This window comes from Oreochromis niloticus, linkage group LG17 (assembly GCF_001858045.2).
Source record: "Oreochromis niloticus isolate F11D_XX linkage group LG17, O_niloticus_UMD_NMBU, whole genome shotgun sequence".
In the NCBI taxonomy this organism is placed as follows: domain Eukaryota; kingdom Metazoa; phylum Chordata; class Actinopteri; order Cichliformes; family Cichlidae; genus Oreochromis; species Oreochromis niloticus.
The window spans coordinates 33889749-33903877 of record NC_031981.2 but is presented as its reverse complement, the minus strand read 5'-3'; the positions used below and the strand labels follow the sequence as shown (position 1 = coordinate 33903877).

Genomic DNA, 14129 nt, shown 5'->3' with positions numbered 1-14129 from the left:
GCTGCCCCCCTGAACAAGCATACATTATACTTTTTCTTTGAAGGACTAGGTTCTGGTTGAGCACACAAATCACAGTGCTCTTTCAAAACAGGGATCCAGCTCTTTGGGGAAACTAATAACCAGCTCTGTAGCAGCCTCCTGGGGGACATTAATAACCAGCACACCAGCAGCTCTTCACAAGTCACTCCTATTCTTGCTTTTGTTTGCCAAAAAAAAAAAAAAAGATGGGGAATTGTTTGGAACTTCCATCTAACTAATGTGAGGCAAGACATGTATGTAATCTGTTATAAATTGCCCTGTTAACAAGCCTTTTTCTTTTGCTCACCCCTCCTTCAGATTGTCCATAAACCTTTTTCCCTATTCTGATTGGCTGAACTTGAATGATTGTACATTTATAAACAGTAACTGCGGCTTTTAGTTCCAGTGTCTTACAACAGGCCAAGGTAGACTGATGGGTGGTCATAATTTGACATATGATAATTTGGAATCATGTTATTAAAGAGGAACTATTGTGCTTTCTTATTGTTTTTACAGCATTTCTACTGTTTTCTACTGGTGGTTGTGGATGTTAAACCTAGCTAAATTTTCCAAAAATGAGGTCAGAGTATGTGCAAGCAATTTCTGTGAGCCAAAAGCTCAGGCTTAAGACCAATCTAATTCCTCATTTTCAGTTTCTTGGCTCCATATGATGTTGAAGGAAGGGGATATCCTGAATGTGTCATCTAAGACAGAGAGCCTTGGCTAAGAGAGCACCAACCTGACATTCAAACCTTTTTCTAATGAGGAGCAGCCAATCAGAAGAAAGTTGTCATGTGGCTCAGTCACAGTAAAGTAAAAATAGGATGGCAATCCGCTTGTGACTAGGAGAGATAAATTAGTGGTTACCTGGGGATTGCATTCGGTGAGCAACTGCAAATAGCTGCAGCGACCAACTAGTCACCCAAAGGTTTACCAGGCAACAACCTCAACCTCTCAGTGAGCACTTTTGTTCACAGTTTGGCTGGCAGTTGGCAACCAGTCTCCAAACATGTGTTTGGTTAAGGTTTACAAATAATTGCCGTCTACTCAAATTTACAAAAAGAGGGAGATTTCCAACACGCTGCAGTAGGTCTGCACCAGCTCAACTACAACACTTCTCTCTACAATAGGTGACTCGACTCAATGGGTCCTCAACTCCTTGTGGTTATATTTTTCTATACTATTGTTTTATATATGTTACAGTAAGGTTGTTAAGCACTGATATTGCAGTCGCTGTCTTGAAGCAACTATGTCATTATTTGGCAACAGATTTACACTTTTCCCTATTAGTCACAGTAAACCACCTTATTATCGCAATGCACTTCACCTCATTAAGTTGCAAACTTATAGCAGACTGACTTCCAAAGTCACTTTTGAAAGCAGTTGCAGGCCTGGTCAGAGTCTTCACATGCAACAAGTTGATTGTATACGCCATAATATTTTTGATTGTTTCAAAGTCTCCAACCACTGTTTGCTCCAAGTGTTACGGAAGAATTAAAGGACGGCAGGGAGGGATCTACTTAATCCACTTCTTTCTTCAATGGTTTGCTGCACAAAGGCCCAGCATGGGATAAATAAGGATTATTTTTAACAGTTTTGGAGAATGCCATGGAAAGTTATGCTAGGAGTCTGACAAAATAATTTTACAATTACTTACAATTCTGCTGGCTTGTCAAAAGATTTAAAAATATGAGCTTTTTAAATCTTAAAAGCTTAATGTTTTAAATTATGGTGATATACTGATACAGAATTGATATCAAAAAGAAAAAAAGTCTAACTGCCAAAAACCTTATAGGTCAGACTAATCCACAAGTGGCATCTAATAGTTTTGAGAAAATAAAGAGAAAATACAGTAAGTAAAATAAATCTTCAAATAATGTATAGTTTTCTATTATATGTAAATTTTAAGAAGGAAAAAAACAAACAAATCAGTAAATACTTTCCAAAGTCACTGGGAGTCACCTGAGCCTTGTTGAAAACAGAAAAAGGCTTATTCCCACAGTAAGTGGATCCCTTTGTTCCCATAATTACAGCTGCCTGAAAAATGGCTGAGATTGAATCCAGGAAAAGGGAAATACACCACGACCCACTGACCGCTTGTACGCCTAATCAGCTGGCCGCTATTCCTAGGGTTTTAACAGGGGCCTGAGGCACAGCCCGCAATTATTGACCTTCCACCGCAAGGAACACGAACACCGGCGTGACCACTCATACAGGGACAAGAATTTAAATGCACACATGCACACACTCAGTTCTATCCAAGCATGGAAATCATTTGAAGTGAACTTTGCAAGAAAAGGAAAAATAGGCCGCTGTTCCACTAAGAAGTGTTTCCATAGCTGGGGGAGGGAGAGTCGCACAGAAACCAAAGCTCGAGTTTTAACAGAGCGACTTAAAAGAAACCAGAACCTTCTAGCTGTGCAAGTTCAAGTTCATGTTACAGTCTACCCCGGTGCAGCCAAAACCAACCTGTGCTCTGCAGATTAACCACTCTCCCCAAAACATACCACTCCTCTCTCCCATCTCTGACCCATCCAACCAGCATATGGAGGGTTTGCAGCACCCAGTGGGGCTGGTTGCGCCACAAAAGCAGACTGAGTGAAGCGGGTGTTCGTTGAAGTCTCGTGTTGGACCTAATGAGGTTTGCCAGCCAGCCTTCAACCACAGTCGCTGGCAAAGTAAGTTTTGGCAAACAAAAACTTACTTTGGAATGTTGGGGTAAAGGACTTGGTAAAAGCGGGATGCAGGTCTATTCTGCAAACCTCAGCCATTATGTAGAAAGTTAACAGTGCATGCGACGCCTCTGCTTGGATAAACCAACCTCTCATAAAGGACTTGTTGCTTATAATGAGGGTGAGAAGTTTTCCAAGGCTATTAGACTGCTGACTCGTTCCTTCTTGACATAATGATGTAGGTATTCAGCACGACTGGAGAAAGTACATTTTAATGCGTGGTTAACAGGTCGATTGTAAAAACGGTGAAGTCGCAGCACATTTCAGAGATGAAGTACAAAACAATCGGTGATTTAAATTTAAATCTAAATTAACGTGGCGGCGTGGGTGTGGTTCAGTTTTATGCTAATGTTCCACTCAGCTTCACTCAGACATTTCCATAACATTGAAACAAGCCACACACAACATGCGCAATAATATGTACTAATATGTACTGTAATATACACGAAGCCAGCCCTGCCATAATCTGGATTTTAGCTTAGACTGAGATGCCGTGTGACAGATCACCTGTCTTAGGGAAGTACACAATGTTAGGGTTGTTAGAACCTGACCGATCTTGTCTGGGATAAATTGCATTGAAAAAGGTCATGGATGGGTTTTGCTGCTGACTCATCAGACTAAAGAGAAGCTTTGAAGCTTCTGTCAGATTAGGTTAGGCACTGTGAGACAGTGAAACAGAAACTGAAAGGGAAGATTTACATTTTAAAAAAAAGTCTTATTGCCATTTAAGGCATTCTCCAAAACAATCATCTTTTAGTAAGCTGGGCACAACTAAAGATATTGAAGATATGCATTACAGTCATAGTAAACTTGCCCTGATGACTTTTAACCAACACAGTTAGCGTCAAATTAACCAGTAGGGTTGCACATTTGGAGCGGGCTCACAACAGTATTGAAGACTACAACTATGTACCATAAATACCATCTGATGTCAAGCTAAAATTGCTTACATTTATCCTTATACGCCAACAGAAACCCAATCTAACTATTCTTCTCAATATAGGACTATAGCGGCAAGCCAATAAAATGTTAGCAGTTCGCACCTGAAATGAGGGAAAAAGGACAGCTGAACCATTTTCAACTGTCCTTTTACTTTCATTTCTTAAATGTCACATCGTGAAAAGGGCTCTGCCTGGGCTGAGTGACGGCTCCAATGCTTTCCCAAAGCCAGAGCGGCTCACTGAACAGCAATAACGTTGGAAAATGTAATGCGCACACACACTACCCGTTTGGGTTCAGACATGCAGATTTAAGGTCATGAATATAGGGTACAGCAGTGATCACACACACTTTTTTTTAAGGGATCTGGTACACTTTCATTTTTCTCATTTTCAGAAAATCCAACATAAAGACTTTAATTAAGCAAACAGCTACAATCTGAATCATGATCATAAAAAAATTAATTAAAGAAATTGAGGAAAACAGAAAAGGGTACGAGACACCCCACCTCAAGCTTTTGCTGGTCCCCTTTTGGCTGCCAAACAGCCCTGACCTGTCGAGGCATGGACTCCATTACACGTCTGAAGGTGTGCTGTGGTATCTAGCAACAGTTCCTTCAAGACCTGCAAGTTATAGGGTGGGACCTCCCTGGATCTGACTTGTCCACCCAGCACATCCAACAGATCCTCCCCAGGTGTTCCCCAAGTAACACACACATCACAGCCATCCACATGATGTTTAAAAACACATCATGTTTGGCACTTAACGCAGTGGACGAGTGTCACCATAGGTTGATGGGCAGCTCACGACCCTGTCACTGGTTCACTACGGTTCCTTTCTCGGATCTCTTTTGATAGATACCGAGCACTGCTGACCAAGAACAAACCACAAGAGATGCAGGTTTGGAGATGCTTGGACACAGTTGTGTAGCCATCATAATTCGGCCACTGTCAAACTTGCTCAAATTCTAACGCATGCTCATTTTTCCTGCTTTGAGGACTACATTTGCACTTGCTCCCCAATATGTCCCAACCACAAGCAGGTGCCATGATGCAAAGATAATCAGTGTTATTCGCTGTGTATTTTGTAGTTTGTATTGTGTGTGCAGTACTTATTAGTATACCACAATGTTTCGCACCTGACTGCACCGCTCTTTTCTGTGACATCACCAAAGGGGGGAAAAGCAAATATGAATGAGATTTTTTTCCTTAGGGAATCTCACGATTGAGCCCTACAGCATAAACAGCTTCCCTCAGTGAAATTTACAAGCACAGAGAATAAGCTAAATGTGAACTCGGTAGTGGTAAATCTGCTACATATACTGCGGTCTCATCAATGGATTCTTATTCTATAGTATATCATATTTATAGACATTTTTTAAATTTTAGAGTCAACATTAGGCAATGTTACATTTTACAGGAAATTTCAGACAATATACCACGTTTTATATTAAGAAATTTTTGTGTGTGATGGCTACTTTTTCTGTTTTTCTTTTTTTTTTTGTTTAAAGAAAATGCACATAAATAAGCAAACAAACAGGGAATAAACATATATTCATATAAAACAAACAGACCTCTTTGTTTTACTCAGGTTGCCCTGCTGTATATTAAAAAGAAAGAATGAGCGATCTCTGGAGGAGACAAGTCCCTTTGGGGTTGTGTCAGGAAGGGCATCCAGCATACATAAAAATCTGCCAAATCAAACATGCAGTACTACCCACTGCTGTGACCCATTGTGAATGAGGCAGCAGCCGAAAGCAACTTTTTAGGGCAACTAGAAAAATGTGTCATTTCTTTTGTTAAGAAAAAAAAATTAAAAATACATTTAGCCTGCTTTTTAGGCAGCATCTGCCACATCTGGCATAGGATAAAACATTAATGGTTGCCAGCATTTTTAATTATTGACAACCACTCTGACAGCATGTGTTCAACATGGAGAACACACTCACAGGAAAGACTGAAAAAAAGCCAGACAGGAAGAGGGAGAACCTGTGTCATCAGAAAGGGACAGACATCTGTGTGCCTGTCTAAATAATACATTTCCAGAGGAGAAACTGGAAGGTGTTAGAGAGGACCCCTTTGCAGCTCCTTGCCTTCTGTCTTTCTTCTCGCTCTCTTCCTCTGTAGATACCATCCTAATTGAGCCCTAGCTTGGCTCGGGGACACAAACACACACAGCTATGCCAGAGCTGTCATCTGGATTAGCTGGGGCCCGACTCAAAAGGGTTTCAGTGAGAATTTTTGCCCACTCTCTTAGCCAGACACAGACATACAGCAGCTACAAATGAACCCACATTGAGGACCTTTTGTTCTGTGATCGCTTCTTGTTATAGCGCACCACACAAGCTGGAAAGCTAAGATTTATTGTTTCTTGTTGGACTTTCTGGAAACACAGAGGTTGGAATTGTGCAACTGAAATTAGTGAGACATGCGTTGAAGATCATAATCGCGACCATCCTTAGCAAGAGGCACTCAAAGCCGAGAGACTGCCGTTGGTTTGCAAGCTGTTCAGAAAGGCGGCTTTTCTATGGAGACGAAGGACGAAGAGCGCTTTAAGGCCAGTTTTAGCTGCCTGTGGAATCGTAAATACCTGCAAGGTGAGATAGTATATATTTCGCAAACACATGCATGAGATGACACACCGGAGCACAGACAGAAATATAGTCGCGGGAGAAATGCAAACAAACATCAACCTGTCTGTTCTTGCTGGTGGCTGTTTACCAGTCTGGTGTTTACTGTCACTCTTCCAAAATCCCTCATGCAGCAGTAAAATACGCACACACAAAATTGTGCCTGATATGACATAGGATGCCAGAGATTCTGTGCATACTTTTTTTTTTAAAAATAAATCTACGACTGAAAAAACTCTTGGATTGGGGGAAGGTGGGGTCTTTTTTTTTTTTAAACAAATCATTCATTTCTCGAATGTGCTCTGTTCATCTTTCCTTCAAGGTTTTCTTTTTTTATTATTCTATCTGACTGAAAGCTGTGTGCTCACACTGTGAGCAGAGGGAGATGGGAAGAGAGAGAGGGAATGAGAGAGGGAGCACAGACAAGTGGAAAAACAGGCAGAGAACTTCAAAGCCAATGAGACAGCAGCCATAGAATTTTAATACACCCCCTTTTTCCTCTGATGGCTGGTGCATGTGTTCAGCGCTGCTGGGCTCAACTCTGCACATGACAGGCACAGTTCGTGGCGCGCGCAGGCACGCCACGCATGGCCAGGAAGGCGCACGCGCGCACACACACACACACGACAGAGGAAGCTTTTGTTACTCACCTGCTGCACTTCTGTCTCTCCGTTTGATGTCTTCTCGGTGTACACGAACGAGCTGAAAATCCTCTGTAAAGAGAGGGAACCAAGCAGAGAGAGTGACGTTAGATCACGAGGAACGCTGACCGAGATCCAATAACTCAAATCCATCACCTTAAAGGAAACCTTTATCATTAACAAACTGGATTAATTTTATCTGCACAAGATTTTCAGACTTGTTAACCTGTGCGAACTAACAGTTAATCTGTTTCAGAAACAGGTTAACTGTAAAACTCTTTTTTAAATTTAAATCATATATTTCTGAGGAATCCAGTGAAACCAGGACCTGTTCCTGGGTATATGCCATTAAAGCTAATTAAGCTCTCTAGCTGTAATGAAGCCGTTGCCGCTGCTGGGTGAAGAACTAAATGTGTCCGCTGCAGTCAGAACTGGAAAAAAGTCTAAAAAAAATTTGCCGCCAATTCTTCAATCGGAACCCCATTCCCTTTATTTTTTATAATAATTTAAATTACAGTGAGGTGAATGTTAGTCTGCATTTTCTTGCTGCCTGTATTTAGAGCTCCTTGATTGGCTGTTTGTGTTTAAAACTGAAATCAAGAAAGTACACTCTAGAGCAGAATATGCTAGCACAATTACAAAGCAAAAAAGCAACGTGAGAAGATTTTTCTAAGGCCAGATATTTGGATTTGTCAAACAGTGGCAGCTAAGAATAGTTACATTCCATCCAGCATTTAGTCGCTGGGCTCTGGCAGCCTATTGCATATTTTGGCTCCTTGGCTCGTGTGAGTATGGTGAAAGCATCATTAATGTTACTTCTCAGAGCTTTGCAACACCTACAAGTTGGATGAAGAAGTAGTTATATGGGGGGGTTCCCATTGTTGCATGATGATGCTGTGAGACTACATTGAATTAATAGCATCCAGCTATCTTCATCAATCAAGAGATGGGGAGGAAAGAGAAAGAAAAAGACAAGGTAAACATTGGCGGTAGTGCTGATGCATTTCTCTGCTGAGACGAGTGCGTCTGGATCCATTTTATTAGCGGCCCAGAGAGAATGATAAACCTGACTACCTGCCAAAACAACCTCAGACAGCATAGTCCTGTCAACTGCATCAGTTTCTTAGTTGGGAGAGGAAACGCCTGCCCGAGTCTAGAAGTCAGCCGTAGCATAAAAATGAAGGTTTTTATGAGCTCGAATCGCAAGATGATGTTAAATTTCCCCCTCCTTCGCCTTCCAGGCTGAAACATTTTTAACAGTTCCTGATTTATATTGTTAAGCAGAGAGGATGTGGAGTGGTGCATTAAGACATGGAGAAAATGAGTCCGGCTGTGACCTCAGCACTCAGAGAGCCCCAGAAAAACATTATATGAGCCGCCTAAATACGGACCTGCTCTGACACACAGAAACATGCAGACATTTACTCAGATGGTCTCTCGAGTCTTGTATATTTGCTCTCTCTCTTTTTCTCCTACTTATTTACACATACACACTTGTTAAACACAGGCACCGGTGCCATGTGTCAGCTACAAATACAGTACAACTAATGTTTGTGTTGAGGCAGCAGGCGGGCAGGTGTTTCACGGTAAGTTGCCCCACCGTACACAAAGCCTTAAATTGTCTGGTTTCTACACTCCAACCATTTCCTGATGCCTGTCCACACCTTTTGTCAGACACATTCCAGAGGACACCAATTACCCAGATTGCAACTTAAATAAACTAAACCCAGAGCTGTGTTACTATGGACTTATGCCATAGTTAGACATGTCTCTGTTTCAGAGTATATCTGGTGACAAAGTGAGCTCAGTTGTCAAGCCGTTTACGCTGTAAGACACTTTATCATTGCAGATATTGTGCCTCAGCATCAGAGGAACCTTTCCTTTAACACTTGGAACATACAGTACAACGAGAAGCGTATTGAGCCACCTACACACAACACCCGCATTAGCTTTTTCTAAAATTCACTCACCCTTTATACCTATAACAGCATTTGTTCTTCTGCAAAGGCTTTCCACAAGATTTTAGAGAGCGTGTCTATGGAAAATTTTTATACATTGCGAAGTTGAATACTCCCACTCTCCATTCTCATTCATCCAAAAGGTGTTTGACGGGTTTGAGGTCGGGGCTTTGTGTGGGTCAGTTAAATTCTTCCACACCAAACTCATCCAACCATGCCTTCATGGACCGTGTTTTATGCACTGGGGCAAAATCATGCTGAGACATAACTGTTCCCACAAAGTTGGAAGCAGAAAATCATCCAAAAATGTCTTGGGAGGCTGAAGCACAAAGATTTCTCTTCACTGCAACTACAAGGCCCAGGCCAACGTCCAGAAAGAAAATGAATACGTGGTATGGCCAAATACTTTTGCCTATATACAGGGGTGCACATAAGTGGTCCGCAGGTGCGCATTGGCTGTCAAAATAAAAGACGTGCACCAGATAAGAAGTTGCAACGCGCGTTTGCGTACATATAAAAGGCACTGTTTTTGTCCACTAGAGTGGGATTTTCACAGCATATTCTGCACCACATCTCTGTGCATTCATCATTTGTTTGAAGCCAGCTCACCTCCTGCAACCACTTTTCCGAGCTTGCTTCTTCGACATCTTTAAGAGTTTTAAACAAATGTCTGTCCTCCTCCAGAAAATCTTATGTACGCAAACGTGCGTTGCAACTTCTTATCTGGTGCGCGTCTTTTATTTTGACAGCCAATGCGCACCTGCGGACCACTTATGTGCACCCCTGCCTATATAATCTATGTATGCTTTTCTCCCTTTCTTCCCATTGTAATTGGAACTGTGCTGAAAGTTTCAAGTTAGAAACACAACAAAGGATGATTACAGGATGGGCTCCAATGCTTATGTACCAAGTAAAGGATGTTGGATGGATGGAAGAAGACCAAGAGACTTGTGTCCCCCATCCCAAAAGTAATAGAAAGCAGAAAATACACAAACAGATATTCTTTCTCCAGAAAAAATAACTGAATAATCAACAAATATTTGCCACTCTAACTGGGAAATAATGTAATCTAATAAAAAGGACAAATATATTGTCAGGCAGTGACAGAGACGCACAAACAGATACAACTGTTCGCTGAAATCTCTGCACAATGCTGTCTTCTGATTCATAATGAGTCTTTTCAGCTTTTACTGGTAGATTAAGTATGAAATGCAATTTTTGACAATTCAATTATTTCTAATATGGCCTATAAACACTGGCTGGAAAATACACACAAAACTTTACAAGTGCTCAGTTTTGAGTGTCTAAATGGTAGTCAGTAGTCCTCGTTACTAGTGATTGCTTTTGTGCATATTCATTTCATTTTACAGAGCAAGTGACTAACACACAAAACACTTTAATTGTGTTATTACACACACACACACACACACACACACAAGCACATTTCACTACTGAGTTATGTGCAAAGTGCAAAACCAAGCCCAGACAGTTTACAGTTCCACGCCCTTCTTGGTGGGGGAAAAAAACAAAAAAAAAAAACCGAAGGTCCAATACATGGAACTGTCAAATAAACACGACCAAAGTACACTCAAACAGAGCTGCTGCCACTTAGCAGGAATCACTTTTAAAACTTAAAGACTGCAATAACAAAAGAGAAGGAGAATGGGGGAGGAGTAGGCACTGTGAAGGGGAACTACGTTTTTTTCCCATTTAGCGAGCAATCTTGAGAAATTGCGAACAAATCCTGAAGAGAGCAGAGCGGTTGTTGCTGATTAGCCACAGGTTAGCCGGCTTTCCCCCCAGTGCCTAGAGTGTTTGTTGTTAGAGCTGCTTTGCGGTTTTCACAGCTATGGAGCAGCTGGGGAGGAATGCTCAGCTCTGAAACCTGAGACGCCTGAGGCTGCTCGGGCCACCACGGTCCTGTGGCCTCCTGTGACCCATAATCACACACTCGCACATGCACAAAACTTCAGTGCCAGGGGACACTCAGACTTCCCTCCACACCTTGTAGCTTACTCTGTTGGGTAAACCTCGGCATCATGAAAAAAGACAAATTACAAATACCGGAAAATGACACAAATGTTCATTTTAGATGTCTGACGCACAAGTGGAAGGTTAAACAAGACCTTTTTCAAACAAAGAGCATTCTAGTGGAAACTTTGGAACTGTGTTAATGTTTAATTGTGTGTGTGTTTTATTTTAATACTTTTATTCAACTGAGTTTTATTTATAGAGCGTTAAATCACAAAAACAGATCCCTGTGTTTTAAATTGTAAGGTGAAGACACTATCATAATAGAGAGAAAAGACCAATGAAAAGATGAGCAGGCACTTGGCAACAGTGGGAAGGAAAAACTCCCATTTAACAGGAAGAAACCTCTGACAGAACCAGGCTCAGGGAGAAGCACCTTTTCCAAACGTCCTAGTTTTATTTTTAATACTTACACTCTTTTTTACTTTGCGTCAAAATTATTAGCTCCCTGATGACAATCTTCAGTTGGGTATCTTTTTTGCTCCATAACAGCCTGCAGTCATTTGTTGTAAGTTTCATTCACATATCCTGACAAATTCCAGGCCATTCTCTGGTAAATCTCTCAAGCTTCTCCAGATTTGATGGTCTTCTTGCATCGATCTTGGTCTTCACCACACAGATTTTCAATGGGATTCAAGTCAGGGCTTTGTGCAGGCCAATCAGTAATGTTCACTTTGGTCTTCTCTACGCTTCCTTTCACCTTGAGGAGATGTACACTCCTCCATTCTTTGGCCAAATCACCTCTTTGGTCAAAGAGCTCTAATTTTGTCACAGCGGACCAAAGGACGTGCTTCCATTATGCATAATCTCTCACCAGGCTGTCTATAACATTCCTCAGTCTAACTTAAAGGGGCATCTTTTGTAGAAGTGGAGCTTTTCTTGGTCTGTAACCTCACGGTCCATTCCTGCACAGGGCTCTAATGATTTTCATCATTGAGACGACAATTCCTGACATGGCAGGTCTTGGCAGTTGTTCTGAGGTCTTTAGACACATCTCTCACTACTTTTCCTTCCAGAGTCTTACTTTCTTCCTCTGTCAGGCTTGTTCCGCACTGTGTGGCTCTCTTTGATACTTCTTGATATTTCTCACTCCAGTTTGTGACACTTGGAAATGCTATATTAACTTTGTATATCAATCTCCTGTTTTGTGAGCATAAAAAAATATTTTTCTCAAGCCTAAATTGATTTATCTTGTTTTGGGTTGCCTTTTTCAAATGACAGCTCAAACCTTTGCTGAAGTTTGTATACTGTGTGTAAATAAAATATCCCTCAGTTTCAACTTCATTTTACAAGCTGTGAGCACTACAAAATTAAAACACGTCATTGCACATCAATGGTCTGTGCTATAGCTCAATAATGGTCAGTTTCTCAGGGGGCTAATATACTTCTCCTGGTCCTTTTTGGTGGTTTTTTTTTTAATAATTCTAAAGAAAACTGCTCTGTTTAGAAACACTTTTTTGAATTATCCCTTGTTAAAAATTGAGGAAATAAAAGCAATTTCATGGGGAAGCTAGCGCTATTAGTTTTGTGCTCATCTGCATTTCCAAATATAAAAGTTACATACAATTCACACAGCAGTAAATGCTTTCCCTTGCCCCTAACATACTAAATTGTCTTACGTCTAAAATTTGTGATAAAAGAGTTCTTGTTGTTTTTTTTAAAATAACATTTGCTTTAGTGCCAAAATGTCATCTATACACAACATTTTTATTTGATTGCACTGCTGCAAGGTCCAAAATGCATGTCTCTAATGACACATCAAAAAGGTTAACCCTGGCTCTACACGGGAAGAACTGCATTCAGATGACTTGTGCATTGATTGCAGATCTCCAGCCTTCGACTCATTAGACCAGTTTTTAAAGCCATTCACCATGGGGTTAATCCTCGACACAGATGAGTGGTTCCCAGGAATGCCCAAACCTTAGTGGAAGCTCAGACTGTGAGTTACACAACTAAATATCGGAACTTGGTAACTTTTCAGAGCTATGGTACATTTACTGTGGGTAATTCACGTATGCTGTGACATACAGGGAATACTGCCCTCACGTATGAGAATATCTGACTCCTTTAAACTTTTTCGCTGCTTTATTTATTTTCTCAGTTGCAGGAAGAGAAAATGATTAACACGTCACAGCCTTTTGCAGTTCTATAGTAGACTGCCTTAGGTTTCTCCTTAACTTTTGCATCCTCTTTGCACCCATCTCATATCAACACTAGAACCATATGTATCCATTTAATTAGCTCTGCCACTTCATCTCCTCAGTCAGGCCCTCTTGGGGATGTCAAACTACCATAAGAGGCTCTTCTTATTTAAAGTGAGTCTTCTGTTCCCAGGGATGCAGGGAAGAAAATCCAGACAGAAGACTGATGACACCAACCACAGGATGGCGACTTAGAGAGTCATTCTTGTAGGTTTTTTTTTTTTTTCCAAAAAGGAAAAACTAGTAGTAAAGAAAAACAGACTGCGGAGAATAAAAAATTAGGGAAAGGCAAAAAATAAGGAAGATAAGCAGAAGTCGTCGGATTGGGAATGAACATATTAGCAATTCATCGATCTTCAAAGAGTGGAGCTGGAATTGCACAAGCAAGCCTGTATACAAAGATGCATGCGTTCGCGCACACACACGCACACACACGCACATGCACACACACACACACACACACTAATCCTGCCTTCAGGGCTGTCTTTAGTGGTCCGTGGTACATCGGTGAACACACTACAGGGCAAACTGGGAGCCTCCCTGAGACACAAATTCATATTCACCATGTGCCAGCTGAATCAAATAGGTATGACTGCTATAAAAAAGAGAAACTGCAGAGTGCCTTTGTACAAGTGTGTTGCTCAACCTACTGTAAGAAATCTCCATGAAGGTGAAGGTCACATTCATCCACAGACAATTTAAATCCAGACTGTGTCGATGTGTTGGAGCTGTAGGGCCAGAGAGACTGGTTTCCATACAGCTGACAGATAAAGGCTTAATATTAAAGCCCAAGGGACAGTAACTGCTTCTTCCTTCATGGTGCTGGTACACAGCTTCTCTCCTTTTTTTTACCCTCTCCCTGCTTCCTAGCCAACTCCCAGCTCATGGCACTACAGAGGGCTGGGGGCCGAGGATGCAGCATCAGAGTTCCTCCTCTGATGTGTGTGCATGTGTGTTTGTTTTCCCCCAGACCCTTGCCA

At 41.4% G+C, this 14129-nt stretch overlaps 1 protein-coding gene across 1 annotated transcript in view; it reads right to left on the bottom strand.

Annotated features, from left to right (window-relative positions):
* The window catches only part of cachd1 (cache domain containing 1), a 104281-nt gene that overhangs the window by 58901 nt on the left and 31251 nt on the right, over nt 1–14129 (bottom strand). The window contains exon 2 of the mRNA XM_005457085.4: nt 6969–7031. Within this exon, the coding sequence (XP_005457142.1) occupies nt 6969–7031 (63 nt within the window). The remainder of the gene's footprint in view (nt 1–6968; nt 7032–14129) is intronic.